The 22,155-nt window shown below is 44.8% G+C and overlaps 1 protein-coding gene across 1 annotated transcript; it reads left to right on the forward strand.

Moving 5' to 3' along the window:
- The first annotated feature begins 15,317 nt into the window (after positions 1 to 15,317).
- On the forward strand, positions 15,318 to 20,564 carry LOC102722989 (flavin mononucleotide hydrolase 1, chloroplatic). The gene is made up of 7 exons (XM_006662826.3): positions 15,318 to 15,648; positions 16,841 to 16,916; positions 18,429 to 18,480; positions 19,032 to 19,146; positions 19,211 to 19,281; positions 20,031 to 20,118; positions 20,197 to 20,564. Exons 1-7 carry the CDS (start codon positions 15,401 to 15,403, stop codon positions 20,333 to 20,335), a joined length of 789 nt encoding a protein of 262 aa, XP_006662889.1. The 5' UTR covers positions 15,318 to 15,400; the 3' UTR covers positions 20,336 to 20,564.
- The last annotated feature ends 1,591 nt before the right edge of the window (positions 20,565 to 22,155 follow it).

Genomic DNA, 22,155 nt, shown 5'->3' on the forward strand with positions numbered 1-22,155 from the left:
ACTATATGGTATATTTTTTTTAACTAAAAGGAACTCGTGGAATAAATATTTGTTAGGTCTTGTACTATCATAGTTGATTTTAATATATTTTTTGTAATAAAAGGAGACATAATAATATTTTTTAAGACATAATAATATTTTTTAAACTCATAAAAAATTTAGACTTTGAATTACATGTTATTCGAGAGATACACAGTTGTTTTGTCCGTTTGATATATACAAATGTCAACAATTCTGCATTTAATATGAGGAGACAGGACATTGTATGGGATGCAACTCATTTTTTATAAAGTATATTTCATTAAATTTACCTTTATACAGTTTATATTTTTTTGCTAATATTAGATAGGGCAAACTAAAATAAGTGAATTTGATATTGCAATGATTGTTAGATTAGTGGGTGAACTTGTTGTTGAAATGTTTCTGAAATTAGTGTATACATTTGGTATTGCAAGTTCTGAAATTATTGTCCAAACTTGAAAACTTGCACTTGCGATATGTGCCAACCTATAATTAAATACGCGGGACTATAATAATCACTATTAGTTGATGTTTTGCTGCTATTTTACCAGTTTGTTTAGATTAACAACTTCAAATGTTTGCTTTATATGTTTGTATTTAAACGAGTTTGGGATATCTTATTTATATTATCAAATTGAGACGTAGATTTAGCTCGGGATAGTGCTAGTAATATGACTTTCTTACCGAGCTTTTGCTTATCAACTGAAACACCTCTCTGATGGAAATTAATGCTCTATTCCTTTGAGCTATCTGACTAAACCTTCTATCATTGGAAATAAAAATGAATAGTGGATCAGATATGCACAATCAATCATGTAAAATAACATATCAATAAGTATATTTTCTATCAAAAAATATGCCAGCTAGTGTATCAAATACTACCTCCGTCCGCCGTTGACTTTTTTATAAACATCTGACTATTCGTCTTATTTAATTTTTTTTGTCAAATATGTAAAGCTATATATATGCATAAAAGTATATTTAACAATAAATACAATGATATAAAAATAATTAATAATTACGTGAATTTTTTAAATAAGACGAAGAGTCAAACGTGTCAATGGTATCAAACATTTAGGGAATGAGGGAGTATATATGCACCATCGATCATTTAAATAACATATAAAATAAATATTTTTAAAGAATATACCAGCTAGTGGATCGGATATTATAGAAGACATGTCGGTAAAATAATGCTTACGTCATTTCTAAATATAAATATTTATAGGGTATTAAATTCAATACACATTAATCCAAATATTTCCAGTGAATTAAGTGCTTAGGAGGAAAACCCAAAAATATCAGATTCAAAAGTTAACAAAATAAGATAACTAAAAATAATATTTTCTCGTAATGTTACTTATATTAAGAAAACACTTACTACCTCCGTTTCACACTATCGTTTCATAATATAATATGTTTAAATTTTTTAGTTTGACTATTCGTCTTATTTAAAAATTTAGTATAACTTACGTTATAAATTAAAACGGAGGAGTTATAAATTAAAACGGAGGGAGTACGTGTTTGATTGATAAGAGATAACAGGGTGACGAGATGTCTCGACCCCCACCTGCCATTACACGTGCTTATCCCACGCCTACACCCACGCAACCCTGCATCAATGATCTGGATCTGTCTTCGCTAAGAAGCTGCTCCCGGTTTTATTTATCTGAACTCATTAGCTTTTTGGATGTACGTTTCATGATTTGTTCCTAAGCACTTAATTGACTGGAAATATTTGGATTAATGTGTATTGAATTTAATACCCTATAAATATTTATATTTAGAAATGACGTGAGCATTATTTTACCGACAGATCTTCTGTAATATCTGATCCACTAGCTGGTATATTCTTCAAAAATATTTATTTTTTGTTATTTTAAACAATTGATTGTGCATATATATCTGATCCACTGGCTGGCATATTTTTTTGATAGAAGATATACTTATTGATATGTTATTTTATATGATTGATTGTGCATATCTGATCCACTATTCATTTTTATTTCCAATGATAAAAGATTGAGTCAGAAAACTCAGTTCCTATATGCCAAAAAACCCTAGTTCCTTCGGTCCCATCCTTCCACTGTGCAGCTGGCGAGCCGTGCCTCTCATCTCTCGATCTCTCCTCTGCTCTCTTGCTCCCCGTCCGGCTCCAACCCCCATCAGGCCGTCACCATGCGCCCACGCCGATTCGCTGGCTTCATCGTGGCCCGCGACGCGCCGGCACCACGCCGCCAATCCCCATCGATGGACCATCGCCCGTCGGCGGCGCAGCCGCATTGGGTCACGTCGCGCGTCTCCACGCCGCCGGCACGCTGTCGCTGAGTTCGCAAGGCTTCGCGGCGCGTTGGCTGGACCGGCCTGTCTCCATCCACCGCGTACCCTCCATGCACGCACGCTGTGCATCCTCTGCCAGTGCCAGCAGCTCAGCCTCTGTTCGTCGGTCAGCCGCATGGGTGTCACGTCCAGAAATTCCTCACACGAATTTTTGAACTTAATTGTGTATTAAATCCCTGTCCAGAACCAGCCAGGGTACACAAAAAGACAATGTTGATTACATAACCATCGTTCTTAGAAACAACTGAAAATTTCACTTATTCTAGCGGAAATGCAGCGGAAAGAAAAACAAAGGGGTAGACTAGCTCCAGCGGGTACGGCTCCAGTCCACAGGCAACACTTCGACGGCGGAACAGCTCACTCCTGAGAGGCACCTCCATCGGACTCTGCTTCTAGCTCTGGGTTGGGAAAGTTAAGCAAGGCTGAGTACAAACCACCGTACTCAACAAGTAACACGGACAAGGGGAAAAAATAAATGATGCAATGGGATTTACAAGGACAGGCTAGGGTTAGTTGCAATAAAGCAGCAGTTTAAATAAATAACAGAGCTTAAAGAATAAAGGTAATTAAGTACAGTAAAGCATAAATAAAATAAGCAGTTGTAAAGTACCACAACACTGTCCAACGTTACACCACGTTGCAACAGGCCCAACCACTACTCAACGTTACACCACGTTGCAGTAGTCCCGAGAGATAACCAATTTACTCAAGTTATTAGGGTTCACTAATCACAGTGAAGCTGGGAGTTCGCCCGTAACCGTGGGCACGGCTATTCAAATAGTTTATACTCTGATCAGAGGTGTACTACTGTACCCACAAGACACGACTCAACTACACTTGAACGTACGCCGACATACCACCACGGCATACCGGAAAGGAGACCGTGATAGGACCCGTTACACAACCCTCCCTATTTAATCGCACCACACTTCAGGTTTCACCCCCTCCTTTTCACCAAGTCGGGCAGTCCCCTCTTGTGCCTTGGTAGATCCGGAAGCAGGAGAAGCTTTCGTTACACCACGATTGCCCGTCCATACTCCATCACGCCTACCCTTGCCTGGGTACGTCAAATAGTTCGAAGTCATGCTCCAAATCCCACCTTACCCATTTCGGCATGTGGTTAGCACTTATTTACTTTCAGGGTTTCCCGTGAACCGGTCCTTAATCGCCATGGGTGCGACTCTCAAAACCATGCACCCACAGCCCACCATTATCAATATTTTAGTTGACATTAACCCGAACCGAGTAGTGAATCATTATCTCAGCTATTCAGAACTAAGCATAATTATATGTGATCCCATGAGCTATTTGTTCTAAGCATGGCTAAGCATTAACCTAGGCCTATCTCTAGTCAAGTTACCCTTGGTCCAGCAATGAAGAAAGTTGGATAAACAACGGCATAATAATAAGGTTTACCCGAAAAAAATAACATAAAGTAAGTACTTTAATTAAAACAATGCATATTTGAAATAAATAAGCGAGGAATTTGCAATAATGGGTTCAATATGTTCAAGGATGAGTGTCACTTGCCTTGCTCTGGCCCTTGGGGAACTTCGGCGACGATCTCGAAGTAAACCGGCTCTTCGGCGGGGTCCGAATCTAAGCGACAAAGCACAAAAATAAATAAAACAGGCACAAACTCTACTGAAACAGCAAAAGAAACTATTTTTAATGGGTTCTTGATAATTTTATGAATTTAATGAAATTTGAATGGACCTAAACGGAGACTAGATGAATTACTTATGAATTTTAGAAGTTTTCTGGGTTTTTAGCTAAACAGAAAAGTCCTAAATCAATTATTGCGCAATTAATGGGGCTGCTGACGTCAGCAAGGAGAGAGGAAACTGACGGCTGACAGGTGGGGACCACCTGTCGGTGAGAAAAGGGGAGAGGGAGAGACTGACACGCGGGCCCGGGGAGGAGAGAGAGAGGAGGCGGGCGCGTGGATGACTGACGGGTGGGACCCACTCGTCAACAGGAGGGGAACAGAGAGGAGCAGAGCGCACGGGCTCGGGCGGACGGCGGCGACCGACGGGAGCGGCGGGCGACGCGGCGGCGGCGCGACGGCGACGGCGCGACAGCGACGACCGGCGAGCGGCGACGACGCGACGGCGACGACGGCCGGGGCGGCGACGCACGGCGACGACGGAAGAACAGCGGTGACAGCGACTGGCGAGCGGCGACGGCGCGGCACGTGCGGGTGCAAGCGACGGCGGCCAGACGTCGGCGACGCGGAGGCGACGACGACCACGGCGGCCGGCGGGAGGGGCGAGCTTCACACTCGTCCGGCGACGGCGCGCGACTCGGCGGCGGTCGGCCGGAAAGGGGGAGAGAGAGGGGAGGAGGGTGCGGGTGCTCACCGGCGGCGGCGAGGGCGCGGACGGGTCGGCGAGACCGAGGCGGAGGTGGCGACGCGGGCGGGTGCGGGAGATCGGCGGTGGCGGCGGAGATCGATTGGCGGCGGCGAGGCGACCGGGCGCGACGGCGACGACGCGACGGAGGAATGCGCGACGCAGGGGACGCTCACCGGCGACGACGAGGACGGCGACTGGTCGGCGACAGCGGCGCGGAGGTGATGACGCGGCTGGACAGCGGCGAAGGCGTCCGAGGCGAAGTTGCGCGGCGACGGCGAGAGGCAGCAGCGCGGCGGCGACACGAGCGACGGCGGAAAGTGGGCGATGGCGCGGCGGCGGTGGGGATTTATAGGGTGGTGGCACCGGCTAGGGCGGGCGGAGGTTGGAGACCGAGTCGGCGACGACGCGGTCTCGGCGGCGGCCGTTGTGGCGCGGCGGCGGACTCGGACTCGGCCGGCGCGGGCGCGGGCGCGGGCGGGCGAAACGGTCACTGACAGGTGGACCCCACCTGTCAGTGGCGCGAGGGGAGGAGGGAGGCGGCGCGGACTCGCGGGCGCGGGCGACGCGGCGAGCTGGGCCGAGCGGCGGCCCAGGCGGGGCGCGCGCGGGCGGAGGGGAGCGGCCGGCGCGGCTGGGCTGGCCGAGGAGGAGTGGGCTGGCTCGGCTGGGCCGTCCCGGGAAGGAAAAAGAAAAAGAAAAAGAAAAGGAAAAAAGAGAGAGGGAGGAAAATTGGACTTCAGCCCAATTTGAGAAGGAAGGGAAAAAGAAAGGAAAAAGGAGGGAAAAAGGAAAACCCCACTTTTGCCGAGTTTTAAATTAATTTGTTTGGCCAAATTTTATACTTCTGCAATTTGAATTTAAATCCAGTTAGTCGATTTGCGAGCCTCGATTTAGTTGAATTAATTCCTTTTAGAGGGATTTTTCCTGAGTTAATTAAGCCAATTGTTGCTTACGAATTTCTTTTTACAATTTAGGCTTAGGACGAAACTCCGGGTGTGACAATGGGCCTGCCCGTGTGCCCGTGTTAGTTATGTAGATCTTCCTGCAGATCGATGTGCTCGGAGTTGGTCTGTTCCTCAGGCACACGGAGACACTTCTTGAGCTGCGACACATGGAACACGTCATGGATTCCGGCCATGTTAGCGGGGAGTTCCAACTGATACGCAACTTCTCCCCTGCGTTCCACTATCCGGTATGGTCCCACGAAACGTGGTGCCAATTTTCCTTTGGTCTGAAACCGGTGTACTCCTCGCAAAGGTGTGACGCGGAGGTACACATAGTCTCCTGCTTCGAAGGCTAAGTCCCTTCGACGATTATCTGCATAACTCTTCTGTCTGGTTTGAGCTATTTTCAACCTTTCACGGATTATTCTGACTTTTTCTTCCGCCTGGCTTAAAACTTCGGTCCCAAAAACTTGACGTTCTCCTGTTTGATCCCAGAAGAGGGGTGTACGACACTTCCGCCCATACAATGCTTCAAAAGGTGCCATCTGCAGACTGGCTTGATAGCTGTTGTTGTATGAGAACTCTGCATACGGTAGATTCTTATCCCAAGTTCCACCAAAGTCGAGAGCGCAAGCTCTGAGCATATCTTCAAGAATCTGATTTACCCTCTCTGTCTGACCATCTGTCTATGGGTGATAAGCCGTACCGAAATTCAGTCGGGTTCCCAATTCTTCCTGTAGCTTCTGCCAAAACTTTGAAGTAAACTGGCTTCCACGGTCAGAAACGATCTTCTTCGGTACTCCATGTAAACACATGATCCTAGCCAAGTAAATCTCGGCTAATCTTTTCCCTGAGTAGGTAGTGTGAACTGGTATGAAATGAGCGACCTTCGTCAATCGATCAACAATTACCCAAATCGAGTCATGACCGGCAGCAGTCCTTGGTAAACCAGTGATGAAATCCATCCCGATTTCTTCCCACTTCCATTCTGGAATCCGGAGAGGTTGCAATAGTCCTGCTGGCCTTTGGTGTTCTGCTTTGACTCGTTGACAAACATCGCACAAGGCGACGTATTCTGCAATTTCTCTCTTCATACTAACCCACCAAAACTTTTCTTTGAGGTCCTGATACATCTTAGTACTCCCAGGGTGAATAGAGTACTGGGTTTGATGAGCTTCTTGGAGTATCAGCTCCTTCAACTCCCTGTTATCCAGTACGCACAACCTGTTTCCCATCCAGATTGTTCCATGTTCATCTTCTGAAAAATCTCGGGCCTTACCGACTCGCATGTTTTTCTTTAGCTCGGCTATCTCCGGATCATTTGCTTGGGATTGGCGAACTTGATCCACCAAAGTAGGCTACGCTTCTAGAGCTGCCACAAAGCCTTCTTCGACTAAACCCAAATTTAGTCGTTCAAACTCCTGTTGCAACTGCTCACAAACTTCTGTTGACATCGCAGCGTTGCAGTAATTCTTTCGGCTCAAGGCATCTGCCACCACATTTGCTTTGCCTGGATGGTAATGGATACTTAGATCATAATCCTTGATCAATTCCAACCATCTTCGCTGGCGGAGATTCAAATCTGGTTGTGTAAAGATATACTTTAAACTCTTATGATCCGTATATACTTCACACTTGTTACCGATCAAGTAGTGTCGCCAAATCTTTAGGGCATGCACCACAGCTGCTAGTTCCAAATCATGAGTCGGGTAGTTACCCTCATGTGGTCTCAACTGACGAGAGGCGTAAGCAACCACCTTTCCTTCTTGCATTAGCACACATCCCAGTCCTGATCTGGATGCGTCACAGTAAACCTGGAAGTCCTTCGTTTGATCCGGCAAAACCAACACGGGTGCCGAAACCAACCTTTGCTTGAGCTCTTCAAAACTCCTGTCGCACTCACTAGACCACTTGAACTTCTCTTCCTTTTTTAACAGCTGTGTCATTGGCTTGGCTATCCTTGAGAAATTCTCAATGAACCGGCGGTAATACCCTAATCTCAAATCGATCTTGGAGAAAACTTTGGCTCCCTTCAACTGATCAAATAGGTCATCAATCCTTGGCAGAGGATACTTATTCTTGATAGTGACATCGTTCAAAGCACGATAGTCCATACACATTCTCTTAGTTTTGTCCTTCTTCTCAACAAAAATAACCGGGGCACCCCAAGGCGAGGTACTCGGTCGGATATAACCTTTCTGAAGCTGTTCATCCACTTGCTTCTTCACTTCTGCCATCTCATTGGCGGCCATCCTGTAGGGTCTCTTATAGATCGGTGCGGTTCCGGGTACCAAGTCGATACGGAACTCGATCTCTCTTTCTGGCGGCATCGTTGTGAGATCATCTGGAAACACCTCCGGATACTCACAAACCACTGGTATGTCTTCCAGCTTCTTTGGGTCTTTGGCTTTTTCCGAGGGCTGCTCTTCGGCTTCCATCTGATTCAAACAAGTCCTGGTTGTCACTGACTCCAGCGACTGATAAGTGACCACTTTACCTTCTTCACTGGTCAAGGTGATTGTACGCTTGGCACAATCAATCACTCCTTGATGCTTGGTAAGCCAGTCCATTCCCAAAATGACGTCTAGGTCCTTAGATTCGAGAAGGATGAGATTGGCTAGAAAGGGTATCCCTTGGATTTCTATGGGCACAACAGGGCTATAAAGGTCCGAAAACATACTATGCCCTGGAGTATTAACCCGCATCAGGTCTCTTAACTTTTTCCTTTTTAACCCAAGTAATCCCACAAACTTCCTTGAAATAAAAGAGTGTGTAGCACCAGAATCAAAAGGTACTGTAGCAGGTACGGAGTTAACAGAAAACGTACCCAGTATTACTTCTGGCGCAGCCTGTGCTTCTTCGGCGGTGACGTGATTCACGCGAGCTTGCACGAACCTTTGCCCATTGCGCTTCGGCTTCGGGCACTTGTCAGCAAAGTGACCTGGGTCGCCACAGTTGTAGCACACCCCAGGCTTTGCACCTGCATCCTTCCTGACTGGAGGAGGTTGAGCTGTTGGTGGAGGAGCATTCTGTTGCCGAGGAGCTGGTGCAGGGAGAGCGCGTTGAGGTGGAGCACGCTGGGACGAACCACTGGAGAAGTTGCTGGGATTGTAAGGACGATGTTGGCGGACAATGAAGGTTGATTGCCCGTGCTGCTGATTCGAAGGATAGGGGCCGGTGTGGAATCGGGGCTTCTGAGGAGACGGCTGGTTAGACGTGGACTGTGAAGCCTTCCTCTTTCTATCCATCTGGAGGTGCTGGTCCTCCTGACGGATGGCCTTGTCTACTAGTTTCTCAAAATCAGCAGTCGCCCGAAAGCAACTGCTTCTTCAGTTCATCATCCAAGCCTCCAAGGAACTTTTCTTGCCTTTCGGCGTCGGTGCGGACGTCCTCGGGAGCGTATCGCGCTAGGCGATTGAACTCATGAAGGTACTCTGTCACTGTCTTGGTACCTTGCTGCAGAGCGCGGAACTCACGCTTCTTCTGTGTGACTATCCCATCGGGAATATGGGCCTTGCGGAAGTTAAGGCAGAACTCCGCCCAAGTCACTTCCGTGGTAGCGGTGCGGGTAACCAGGAAATTATCCCACCAAGCAGAGGCGGGACCCATCAGTTAATGTGCGGCAAAGGAAACTTTCTCTTGGTCAGTGCACTGCAATAGGTTGAGCTTCTTCTCGATGGCATGGAGCCAATCACTTGCCTCCATGGGGTTGGTGGTGCTTGAGAAGGTTGGGGGACGAACACGGAGAAACTCTGGTAACTTGGACTACACAGGGGGTGGTCCATGCTGTTGCTGGTTGTTCTGGTTCTGATTTAGAAGCTGGTGGAGCACTTGTTGATGTTGCTGCTGCTGCTGTTGCATCTGCTACATCATCCAAGAGAGCATCTGCGTCTGGCTAGCAAGAATCTGGGCAAGCGACGGGTTCTCTGGTGGAGGCGGCGGGGGCGGTCCTCCGGTGCTAGACTAGTCGGTGTCGCGGTTGCCGTGGCGGGTGTTCACCATCTGCGGGGGCGGGAGGAACAGAAAGAAAAAGAAGAAAAAAAAACGACTAAGCAAACAGGGGCTTTATTTAATTAGTGAACTGTAATTGTCTTGCTTAAGAAACACACTTAAAAACCACACAACTCCTGGCGGCACAACCATAACCCCACTACTGCTATGGTTCACCACTAGCCCCAAGCGAAACAAACCTAACACACCAAAACTAGCACACAACGACTAAAACGAAGCTAAAGGCGACGTCTAGGGCACGGAAGGGGAGCGACGATCGACGACGGGAGACGGGTCTTCTTCCTCGTCTTCAGAGCGGCTTCTGGAGTTGCTGGGGAGACCATCTTCATCTTCGCCAGAAGCGGACTCACTGCTGCTCGAGACTGAGACGACCCTGTTGCGGTTCCTTGCTGTGTTGAACGGGGAGACACCTTCCTCGGGCACTGGGGTCGGAGAGGTTGGCACCATCTGCATCAAGGGTCCTGGTTCATCCGGGGCACCGGGGTAAGACTGAACTCTTGGCGGCCCACGGGTTCGCTTCCTTGCCATCGTGCGACACCTTGCACCTCCGGGCTCTGGGAGTCCTTTGAGCCTGGCGTTCTCCTTCTTCAAGCGGTCGACCTCATCTTGCAGACGGACGATCTGGGTGAGCTTGACGTCGTTCAAGGCCTTGGACGCTTCGTGGAGGTCGTGATGCATCTGGTCGAGACCCTACAGCACCGTGCACATCCTACCGAAGGTAGGGTCTTGCTCACTTCGGGCAGACCGAAACCTACTGAACATGGAATTGGGTCCACGACCAGGGTGATACCGGTAAGCCGAATGTCGAAACGTCAGGTCATGCCTGGCCCTGAGCGTTGTCATCAGACTGTAGGCAGCTTCCTGGCAGGCATGCTCATGCGAACCTCCAGCTCCTTCTGCTTCCAAGTTAGGGAGGAAACCGGGGATTCCATGTAGCTCCAATCTGACTCGGTGGGGGAACTCGCCTTCGAGAGGGTGAATCGTAGTGTACTCCGGCTCGTAGGGGTATCCTGCCGTGAACGAGACTCTTGCCAACTCTGCCACGAATCCAGCCATCCCGTTTCCACGATGATACAAAGGGTGGTCAGCCATCTAAAGAACACAAGGATTTGGAATCAATAGATGCAAAATTTTATTTCAAGATAAATAAATCATAAAAGAAAAAAAGTAAATAAAGTTTTACCCGTAAATCGATTTACTCACGCTTTTCAATCAAAGGGGTTTTGTCTTTTTAAGACACTCACGCTTTTGAAAAGCACTAACCCATTTTCAAAACACTCTAACTTTCGCAAACTATGCACAAACATGAAAAGCAGAGGGCTCTTATGGTTTCCGTTGGGCTGATCCTACGGTCAAAGGAGGCTCTGATACCAACTTGTCACGCCCAGAAATTCCTCACACGAATTTCTGAACTTAATTGTGTATTAAATCCCTGTCCAGGACCAGCCAGGGTACACAAAAAGACAATGTTGATTACATAACCATCGTTCTTAGAAACAACTGAAAATTTCACTTATTCTAGCGGAAATGCAGCGGAAAGAAAAACAAAGGGGTAGACTAGCTCCAGCGGGTACGGCTCCAGTCCACAGGCAACACTTCGATGGCGGAACAGCTCACTCCTGAGAGGCACCTCCATCGGACTCTGCTTCTAGCTCTGGGTTGGGAAAGTTAAGCAAGGCTGAGTACAAACCACCGTACTCAACAAGTAACACGGACAAGGGGAAAAAATAAATGATGCAACGGGATTTACAAGGACAGGCTAGGGTTAGTTGCAATAAAGCAGCAGTTTAAATAAATAACAGAGCTTAAAGAATAAAGGTAATTAAGTACAGTAAAGCATAAATAAAATAAGCAGTTGTAAAGTACCACAACACTGTCCAACGTTACACCACGTTGCAACAGGCCCAACCACTACTCAACGTTACACCACGTTGCAGTAGTCCCGAGAGATAACCAATTTACTCAAGTTATTAGGGTTCACTAATCACAGTGAAGCTGGGAGTTCGCCCGTAACCGTGGGCACGGCTATTCAAATAGTTTATACTCTGATCAGAGGTGTACTACTGTACCCACAAGACACGACTCGACTACACTTGAACGTACGCCGACATACCACCACGGCATACCGAAAAGGAGACCGTGATAGGACCCGTTACACAACCCTCCCTATTTAATCGCACCACACTTCAGGTTTCACCCCCTCCTTTTCACCAAGTCGGGCAGTCCCCTCTTGTGCCTTGGTAGATCCGGAAGCAGGAGAAGCTTTCGTTACACCACGATTGCCCGTCCATAATCCATCACGCCTACCCTTGCCTGGGTACGTCAAATAGTTCGAAGTCATGCTCCAAATCCCACCTTACCCATTTCGGCATGTGGTTAGCACTTATTTACTTCCAGGGTTTCCCGTGAACCGGTCCTTAATCGCCATGGGTGCGACTCTCAAAACCATGCACCCACAGCCCACCATTATCAATATTTTAGTTGACATTAACCCGAACCGGGTAGTGAATCATTATCTCAGCTATTCAGAACTAAGCATAATTATATGTGATCCCATGAGCTATTTGTTCTAAGCATGGCTAAGCATTAACCTAGGCCTATCTCTAGTCAAGTTACCCCTGGTCCAGCAATGAATAAAGTTGGATAAACAACGGCATAATAATAAGGTTTACCCGAAAAAAATAACATAAAGTAAGTACTTTAATTAAAACAATGCATATTTGAAATAAATAAGCGAGGAATTTGCAATAATGGGTTCAATATGTTCAAGGATGAGTGTCACTTGCCTTGCTCTGGCCCTTGGGGAACTTCGGCGACGATCTCGAAGTAAACCGGCTCTTCGGCGGGGTCCGAATCTAAGCGACAAAGCACAAAAATAAATAAAACAGGCACAAACTCTACTGAAACAGCAAAAGAAACTATTTTTAATGGGTTCTTGATAATTTTATGAATTTAATGAAATTTGAATGGACCTAAACGGAGACTAGATGAATTACTTATGAATTTTAGAAGTTTTCTGGGTTTTTAGCTAAACAGAAAAGTCCTAAATCAATTATTGCGCAATTAATGGGGCTGCTGATGTCAGCGAGGAGAGAGGAAACTGACGGCTGACAGGTGGGGACCACCTGTCGGTGAGAAAAGGGGAGAGGGAGAGACTGACACGCGGGCCCGGGGAGGAGAGAGAGAGGAGGCGGGCGCGTGGATGACTAACGGGTGGGACCCACTCGTCAGCAGGAGGGGAACAGAGAGGAGCAGAGCGCACGGGCTCGGGCGGACGGCGGCGACCGGCGGGCGACGCGGCGGCGGCGGCGCACGGCGACGACCGGCGAGCGGCGACGACGCGACGGCGACGACGGCCGGGGCGGCGACGCACGGCGACGACGGAAGAACAGCGGTGACGGCGACTAGCGAGCGGTGACGGCGCGGCACGCGCGGGCGCAAGCGACGGCGGCCAGACGTCGGCGACGCGGAGGCGACGATGACCACGGCGGCCGGCGGGAGGGGCGAGATTCACACTCGTCCGGCGATGGCGCGCGACTCGGCGGCGGTCGGCCGGAAAGGGGGAGAGAGAGGGGAGGAGGGTGCGGGTGCTCACCGGCGGCGGCGAGGGTGTAGACGGGTCGGCGAGACCGAGGCGGAGGTGGTGACGCGGGCGGGTGCGGGAGATCGGCGGTGGCGGCGGAGATCGATTGGCGGCGGCGAGGCGACCGGGCGCGACGGCGACGACGCGACGGAGGAATGCGCGACGCAGGGAACGCTCACCGGTGACGACGAGGACGGCGACTGGTCGGCGACAGCGGCGCGGAGGTGATGACGTGGCTGGACAGCGGCGAAGGCGTCCGACGGCGAGGTTGCGCGGCGGCGGCGAGAGGCAGCAGCGCGGCGGCGACACGAGCGACGGCGGAAAGTGGGCGATGGCGCGGCGGCGGTGGGGATTTATAGGGTGGCGGCACCGGCTAGGGCGGGCGAAGGTTGGAGACCGAGTCGGCGACGACGCGGTCTCGGCGGCGGCCGTTGCGGCGGCGGACTCGGACTCGGCCGGCGCGGGCGCGGGCGGGCGAAACGGTCACTGACAGGTGGGCCCCACCTGTCAGTGGCGCGAGGGGAGGAGGGAGGCGGCGTGGACTCGCGGGCGCGGGCGACGCGGCGAGCTGGGCCGAGCGGTGGCCCAGGCGGGGCGCGCGCGGGCGGAGGGGAGCGGCCGGCGCGGCTGGGCTGGCCGAGGAGGAGTGGGCCGGCCCGGGAAGGAAAAAGAAAAAGAAAAAGAAAAGGAAAAAAGAGAGAGGGAGGAAAATTGGACTTCGGCCCAATTTGAGAAGGAAGGGAAAAAGAAAGGAAAAAGGAGGGAAAAAGGAAAACCCCACTTTTGCCGAGTTTTAAATTAATTTGTTTGGCCAAATTTTATACTTCTGCAATTTGAATTTAAATCCAGTTAGTCGATTTGCGAGCCTCGATTTAGTTGAATTAATTCCTTTTAGAGGGATTTTTCCTGAGTTAATTAAGCCAATTGTTGCTTACGAATTTCTTTTTACAATTTAGGCTTAGGACGAAACTCCGGGTGTGACAATGGCCTGCCCGTGTGCCCGTGTTAGTTATGTAGTACCTGTGTAAATGTCTAATTGCAATGTGTTTATGCATGTGTTCAGTAGTATAAACTTTGCTTGATTTGGTGATTCATGCTTCAAACTTCTAACTTTGATATTTAGATACAATCAGAGCAAGTATAATAGCAAGCTATAAGCTGGCTAAATGCTTATATAGAGAAGAGAGGAGATGAAAGAGAGTGGAAGCGGACTATAAACTTATAACCAGCTCAGACACAAGAACCAAAAAACTCTGTGAGAGTGACATGTGGGTCATCTAATGATGATGAAGAGCTAACTACTATATAAGTAGGCTAAGAGAAAACTATAAATAGTCTTATAGCCAGCTTATTGACTATATCATTAGCCTTGCTCATACATATGATTTGCTTACTCGAACTAAAATTTTGCTTATATAATCTATTGTAAAATTGTTTAGGTTACTTTTTTTAGCAGCGGCTCACGAGTCTAATGAGCCAGTTCGAACTTTTTAACGAGCTGAGCCGAGGCAGGTTTTTCACTCGTTAAGATAATGACCCAAGCTGGCTCGTTATCACGTATAGCGGTGATCAGCGATCGGCAGCGATCAGTTCACGGCGACGCTCCGGCCTTCGTAGCTTCCGGCTTGGTCGGTTTCCAATTTTGACACAACATGCGGTGCGGGACTGCACTGCTTTCGTGAATACTGAATCGTCATTTTTCTTTTAGGGCTTATTTGGTTACGGAAAATTTTATCTCAAAGAAATAGAAAAAGTGGAACAATAAGAATATATGACAATACCGATTCATAGAAATTTTTTCAGGAGGTTTGAATAGATAAAATTTTTTCTATGTTTTCTCTTTATGTCTTATAGGAAGAAAAATTTTTCTTTGATTTCTCTATAGCTCATTCCTACAAACCAAATGACTTTTAAGGTAATTTAATCCTTAGAAACCAGATCTTTTAGTTTTCCTTCAAAACGAAAGGCACTAACAAGACAGTAGTATACAGTAAATATAGATGAAAAAAAAAAGAGCCACATTCACCCAAACACGTCTCCCAAGCGACAACACTCTTACAAAATAAAATAGCCAACAAGAGCAAAAAGAAGCCAAGAATCGTCCTCCTCCTCTTCTTCCTCCTGCTCCTCCTCCTTGGCTTGATTTCATGGTCTCCTTGCTCCCCCGCGCCCCCTATCTCGCCTCCTCCATCTCCAGACCCACCACCTCCTCCTCCGCCTCCCCGCTGCGGCCGCCTTACATGTCCACCACCAACTCCGGCCCTGCTTCCGCCTCGGCGGCGGCGGCGGCGCCGGCAGATGCGACGCGGCCGAGGAAGCTCCCGGTGCTGCTCTTCGACGTCATGGACACCCTCGTCCGCGACCCCTTCTACCACCACATACCGGCCTTCTTCCAGTTGAGTGCATCCGCGTCGCGGTGATGCGGTGGTCTGGGTTTGCAGTTGTGGTGTTCGACGGAATGGGGAAATTTAACTAATTGCCACTTTTACATGTTGAGTGGCAATGCGTGCTTGGGTTCTCGTGGGCGGGTTGCTGCTGGTTGCATGGAATTTGAGGGGTTATGACATCTTGCAATCTCGCGCTGTGGGGTGATTTGGCTTAGGCAATATGATGGCTGCTAGTAATGGCTTGGATTTTTCTGGAGGATTGCGATGGATTCATTAGTATTGAACTTGAGAATATCCAGTCTTGTTGAAATATACTATACTAGTGCAGAATTATAGATTAGCACGGCTGAAGTGCCTAATAGGCTAGAACTGTTTTGCGTTTCAGAAAGAAAATGCAGTTTCTAAAATATTGCCTTCATGACTTTAGTACTTGAGTAAATTCTATTGGTTAATTTAAGTGTAAAGTCTTTTTTTTTTGTGCTTCAACTCTTCTTAAAGCCCATTTTATTTTGATAACGATGCTGCTTAGTTGGGTTCACGGCTATGAGACCTACCTAATAGGTGTTAATGTCAATGATAGCTATGGATACGACAAAACCATAATGGAGCTGGGTTTATAGTGTTATTTTTTTTATTTCTAATGGTGAAAAACAGTTTGGGCCCATTTGAATCACCGGAATGAAAAAATGGAGTAATAGGAAAAACATAGGATTCTGACAGGAATGTAGGTATAAAATAGAGTATTGCAAAATACAGGAAAACGTAGGAATGACTGTTTGATTGGACCAAAGGAAAAACACAGGAATTTGAGGAGAGATAAAGACACAAAGGATTTTTTCCCAAGAGGTTCTACCTCTTGCTAAATTTCCTCCAAAATTTGTATGGAAAGAGGTATTCCATAGGAATTTCATAGGATTCATTTCTTTGATTCAAAGGGTTTTGTAGGAAAAATTCCTATAGGAATGAAATCCTCTAAAATTCTTATAAATTTCCTTTGAATCAAAGGGGGCCTTAGTTTTCGAGTTAGGTGAAAATTTGACTGCAAAAGGACTTTCAGGGCCAGACTTGCTTTACCCTTAAATTAATATCTTGAGTCCTATATGTTTCTACTCGGTTATGTATATCTATTTTGCTTTACTTTACATGCGATATCTTCTATACATGCCTTTTGAGTTGTACTAATCAAACATTTTCCTGTAGAATGTCAATGAAGGAACTCCTTGAAAGCAAGCATCCAACAGCATGGTCTGAATTTGAGACGGGGCTGATTGATGAGGTGCGAGTTCTAGAAGCATGACTTACTTTTTGTAGGTTGGTAAGATGCTATGTAATCCTAGTTTTAATTCATTTATGCAAAATTTTACACTAATCATTGAAAGTTATTTGCTTTGCTAATAGAAATTAAAGGTTTTTAAGTTGTATTTGTCTGTTTTGAAATGACTTAATTTAATGAGTAGCATTTAGGGTTCTGAATTATCTCAGTCATAGTCGTTAGTTCACATAATCCTATTGTCATAGTTGTTAGTTCACATAATCCTATTTCTTTGCATCGAGAGATAAGCACTATTTTTGGATGTGGTGAGAACGTAACAACTCACAATTTTAAGAAAACAAATGCAAGTTTCTTCTATGGTAAAAATAAAACAATGGTACGTATGTTAGAGGAGAAACAACGAGGAAATACAGAAATTAGTATGCACGAGGAATTTCTTTTGGAGGCCAAGAGTGATGGCACTAGCACCAGACTTTAGATCAAGAGCAGCATTACCAATTGGTGAGGTGTTGAGCTGTAGGTTGAATGAATGCAATGGTATGATCAGCTTGGTCTGATCAGGTATGGCTTCTTCAAAACTACCCAGTTGTTAGAGGAAGAAAATAAATGGTTTGGGGGCTTTTAACATTATATGCCATCTTAAAAGATGTTTAGTTTGTTTGAATACTGGCAGTTACTAGTTGATATGTTATGTGCTTGGGTTCATAGAAGATAAACACTTCCAAGAGGATGGCTCGACGGTGTTGTTTTGTTAGTATGGGGAGAATAATGTTGAGGAACTGCAGAGATTCCTGTTTAGCAGACCTCACTATTTCCCTAGCCCAACTGTGGACGTTAGCACTAAGCTCAATGCCCATGACATGCTATGCAACTGGACTCTGAAATCTCTATATGGTCAAAATTGTATCCTAATGTTGAGGAATTAATAGTAATCCTTTAGAGATAAATCTTATTATTTTGCATAATGCATGCTATCTTTTGGAAAATGTCTATTTGGCCCTCAAACTCTTCTAGAAGCTCATTTTCACCTGAATCCAAAACTGATTTTCACCCTAATCATCCAATCAGACAAATAACACCCATAACTGGCTAACTTTATTCAATTTTGGTTCCGATTACATGGTGGCGGTGGATGTCAACTGGCACTAAGTATCACTTATGTGGCTACCACTTAGATGTGTTCAACTCAATGAAAAATGTCTAATAGGAGACCATGCGAGTGAAACAACTGTCATGTCAACCAAAGCAATGGTAGACTAGGGCCTAGGCTGTAGGGTGCTATTTATCTGTGTATAAAGTGTTTTAGGGGTGGGGTTGAAAATTACTGGTTCTTTAGTTTAAGGTTGAGTGGACATCAACTCATCAAGTAAGTTCAGGGGTTGAGACTCAAGAATAGAATTGTTCATTTTCTTTATATGTATTTTCTGTTGGCATTTGAGTACTCTGTTTTACATTGACCAGAGAGCATGATGGATTCGCTTATGTTGTCATTTTTTTTCTCTCTTCTACTTTCAGAATGAGCTGGCCAAGAAATTCTTCAATGATGGCAGATCTTTTGATTTGGAAGGTGAGAAGGTCATATTAAATGTTTATCCCAGAGGTCAAAGTTTGTTCCAGTTTATAGACTGGCATCAAATAGTCACCATTTGAAGATACTATTTCTGATTTTTTTTATTTAACACGTTAACTTTTGAAACTACGCTTGACAATTCATCTTATTCAAAAAAAATATGTAGTTATTAATTATTTTGTTGTGACGTGTTTTATCATCAAAAGTATTTTAATTATGATATATAATTTTGCATATGTTTTGAATAAGACAAATGGTCAACATAGATTCCAAAGTCAATGGCATCAAATTAAAAAAAAAATCGGAGGTATTAATTGATTTTGTGCAGTGGCTCAGAATTGCGAATTTTCTACTTCAATGGATTTTCAGTAGAAAAATATGGACCCACAAATTTGTACCTGCTTAATTACTAAGAGACATATGAGTACATTTAATTCGAATTGTTGGAGATCCATATGAGTACATCAGTAATTATGTGGTATTTCTCCTGTGTTTATCCCACTTTGATATTGTTTCTGTTTATCATGCTGTTTTTTAATCCATTGTAGGTCTGAAAGCATGCATGGTCAGAGCATATGAGTACATTGATGGTGTTGAAGACATTCTTATCAGTTTGAAGAAAAATGACTATGAAGTACATGCATTTACAAATTATCCAGTGTGGTGAGTTTCAGCTTATCTTGACACATTTCTATGCATGTACTTGTTCCTGATATATGGCCTGTAGGTATCAGTTAGTCGAGGAGAAGCTAAAGCTCTCAAAGTATTTGTCATGGACATTCTGTTCATGTACAGTTGGTAATCCTCTTTCTCAGGTTTTCCTTCTATTTTTAGATGAAGTACAGATATTGGTCAACAGATTGGTGTTTATAGATCAAATGAACTTATGCTATAGAATGATAGCTACATTATGTTGTTTTAGTGGATAAAACTAGTGTGAGCCGAACACATCCATCACCTACTTTACAATGTCAGTTCAATATCTTGAAAGGACACTGGCTTCCTAATCCTGAAACTGTATACTATGTTCAGTTTTTTATGCACAAAATTTATAAATGGGGTAATATTACATATAGTCAACCAATGTTGAGCATATGTTTCCTGTGCTGAGATGGCACACAATAACCTTTTCAGATCAGGGCTGTAATCTAACCACTAGTGAAATTTGAGGGATGGTTATTATCCATGTTGAGAATTGAGGGGTAAAAACTAAACCTTGGGAAAAGCTGTGGGGTTTTAAAATAAACTTTTTTTATGGTGCCATTTTTTGTCACTGATTTTAATGTTAATTTGTTTTGTAATGTGCCTGAGCTGGACAATTTTGTACTAAATGTGGCTAACTTGTATCTTGAGTTAGAACAGACATGTCTAATTATTTAGTAAACATAGTTATTTTATTGTTATAAGCTAAGCAGTGAAGCATAGTGAAGTTGTAAAGTTGTTTTGTCTTCTTACTAGGTCATTATGATGCTATGAAATTGCTCATTGCCCAAATGACCATAGTTGAATGCTCTGTCTCTAAGTTGTTACTATTGCATATTCTTCAGGAAAGCGCAAACCTTCGCCTGATTTCTATCTCCATGCAGTGGATCATCTAAGCGTCGATCCAGCAAGCTGCATATTCATTGATGACAGGTATTATATTTTATTCTAGTCTGGCTTGACTCTGCAGTTACATGAATATCATAACTATTTTCGAATTTTCTCTGGCAGAATGACAAACATTGAAGCGGCCCTCAGTGTAGGAATGGTTGGTTTGCATTTTAAAAATGCTGAGGTGCTCAAGAAGGATTTGTGCTCACTTGGAGTTGAATTCACACCTGTGCATGAAGATGAAATAAAAGTTCAATAAGGTTGCATTTTTGTTACCTCCTGTTTATGATAGCAAAATCCATATGTATATGTGATTCATATGTCTTCTGAACCTTGTCAATAACATAAGGTCCCCTGATTGTCTTATATATGTACACTACTAATCTTTACTATGTTCAATTGTTCATATTATCAAACATTCATTAGTTTCGATGTTTCCAACAAGTAAAGGTGAATAAAATGCCATGGCTGGGAAAACGTGCTGGTACTCCATCAATAAATTTTATCCTAATATAGTAATTTCTGTTGAAGATGAAAACAAGTCAATTAGAAGTTTAGCTATTTACATGTCTGATATCAAACTAAGATAGAAACATTTGTGGTTGGATCAGCAATGGGCAGCACATACACTATGTGAAGTCCATACTGGAAACATAGTTCAGACAGAGAAATCGAGTGAGTTTAGGAAACACACATAAGATCACCACATTTGAACACATTATTTGTTGAAAGCTGGGGAACATAATCTTAAACTGGTTGCCTTGAGCCATTACAAGGATAGTTTTGAGGGAGAACAGACAGCAAAATTCACACCCAAGCAAGAGAACTCAGGCCCAAGTGTCAACTCAATGCTTGGTCTAGGTGATCCATTCAACTCAAAGCTGAAACCACTTCTGTTGGTGCAACAATTGAGGTCCATAATAATCAGCATGTTTTACTAGAGAGATCAGCAATAAATGTTCAAGGTCTTGCATTAGGTTCTAATAGTTGACCATATGTTTTTGTAATGTTTCATAAACAAGAGTATCTCAGGAATTCCACATTCTTTTACTTGTATTTAGTCCATGGATCAGCAAACTGAAATAGTTAAGTGCTTTTTGTTTTATGGTTTTGTGCTTCTGACTATATGGATCAGATCTTAGGATAATTCAATATATAACTATTTTGTGTTTATTTGTCATTATAGTTGACATACTGTAAGATCCTTTGCTATTTCAACCATAAAAAGTGTCTAGCTCTATTGATTTTTTTTGTTCTTTTTTTAAGAACATTAGTCATCGGTGTGAACTAGTGATTTGGGGAACAGTGGATATTTTAACTTATTGCCAAGTTTAACCAAAAAAAAGGGCATGTAAGAAATGCCTAGGACAACTAAGTGAGCATTCGCTCCTAATGTACTTTGGCTTCAGGATGTATTCCACTACAGTACTATAGTTGCATTAACCAATATACTTTTCTCAAACTGTAACAAAATTTGAAGTTTGTTATGATATGCATTCTGTTAATGACAACTACATGTTATACCAACATGCCAACGGAAAATCTGACACAGTGCTGCAAGCCTGGGAACAGAAATCAGGAGGTGGCTCTCAAGAGTTCAAGGCCTGACCAGGCACAACAGCTTCTGGAGGTTATGGCTATCTCGTTAATCTACTGTTTGCTGATGCTGCCTCTTTGGTGTTTTCATTTGTCCTACTATCTGCTAGTGTTTCCATCTGTTCCTGTTTCTCAGTCTTCTTGAATGGATGCCTCCCAAGCCATCCAAATATCTATGCAATGTTTATAGTAGCAATTTGGGTAGACTTGTGACCGTTCAGAGGGTGTCACCTATTTCTCCTTGTTCACTGCCAAAGTATTTTGGTTCTTTAGTGCAATACCTTTGATGGTTGTTAGATTTCCTGTCTCCGTTTGGCCTATCTGTTCTGTTTGGTGCTACTGAATTTGAATACGTATTATGCAATTAGCTGATCATGTTTACATATATCGCCCCAAGTTGATAAAAAAAATGAATGCATTAATTGTTCAAATTCATTAAAACCATATTTACAAGCTCTAAAAACTTACTACAAAAAATCCAAC

The sequence above is a fragment of the Oryza brachyantha genome, chromosome 11, assembly GCF_000231095.2.
Source record: "Oryza brachyantha chromosome 11, ObraRS2, whole genome shotgun sequence".
In the NCBI taxonomy this organism is placed as follows: Eukaryota; Viridiplantae; Streptophyta; class Magnoliopsida; order Poales; family Poaceae; genus Oryza; species Oryza brachyantha.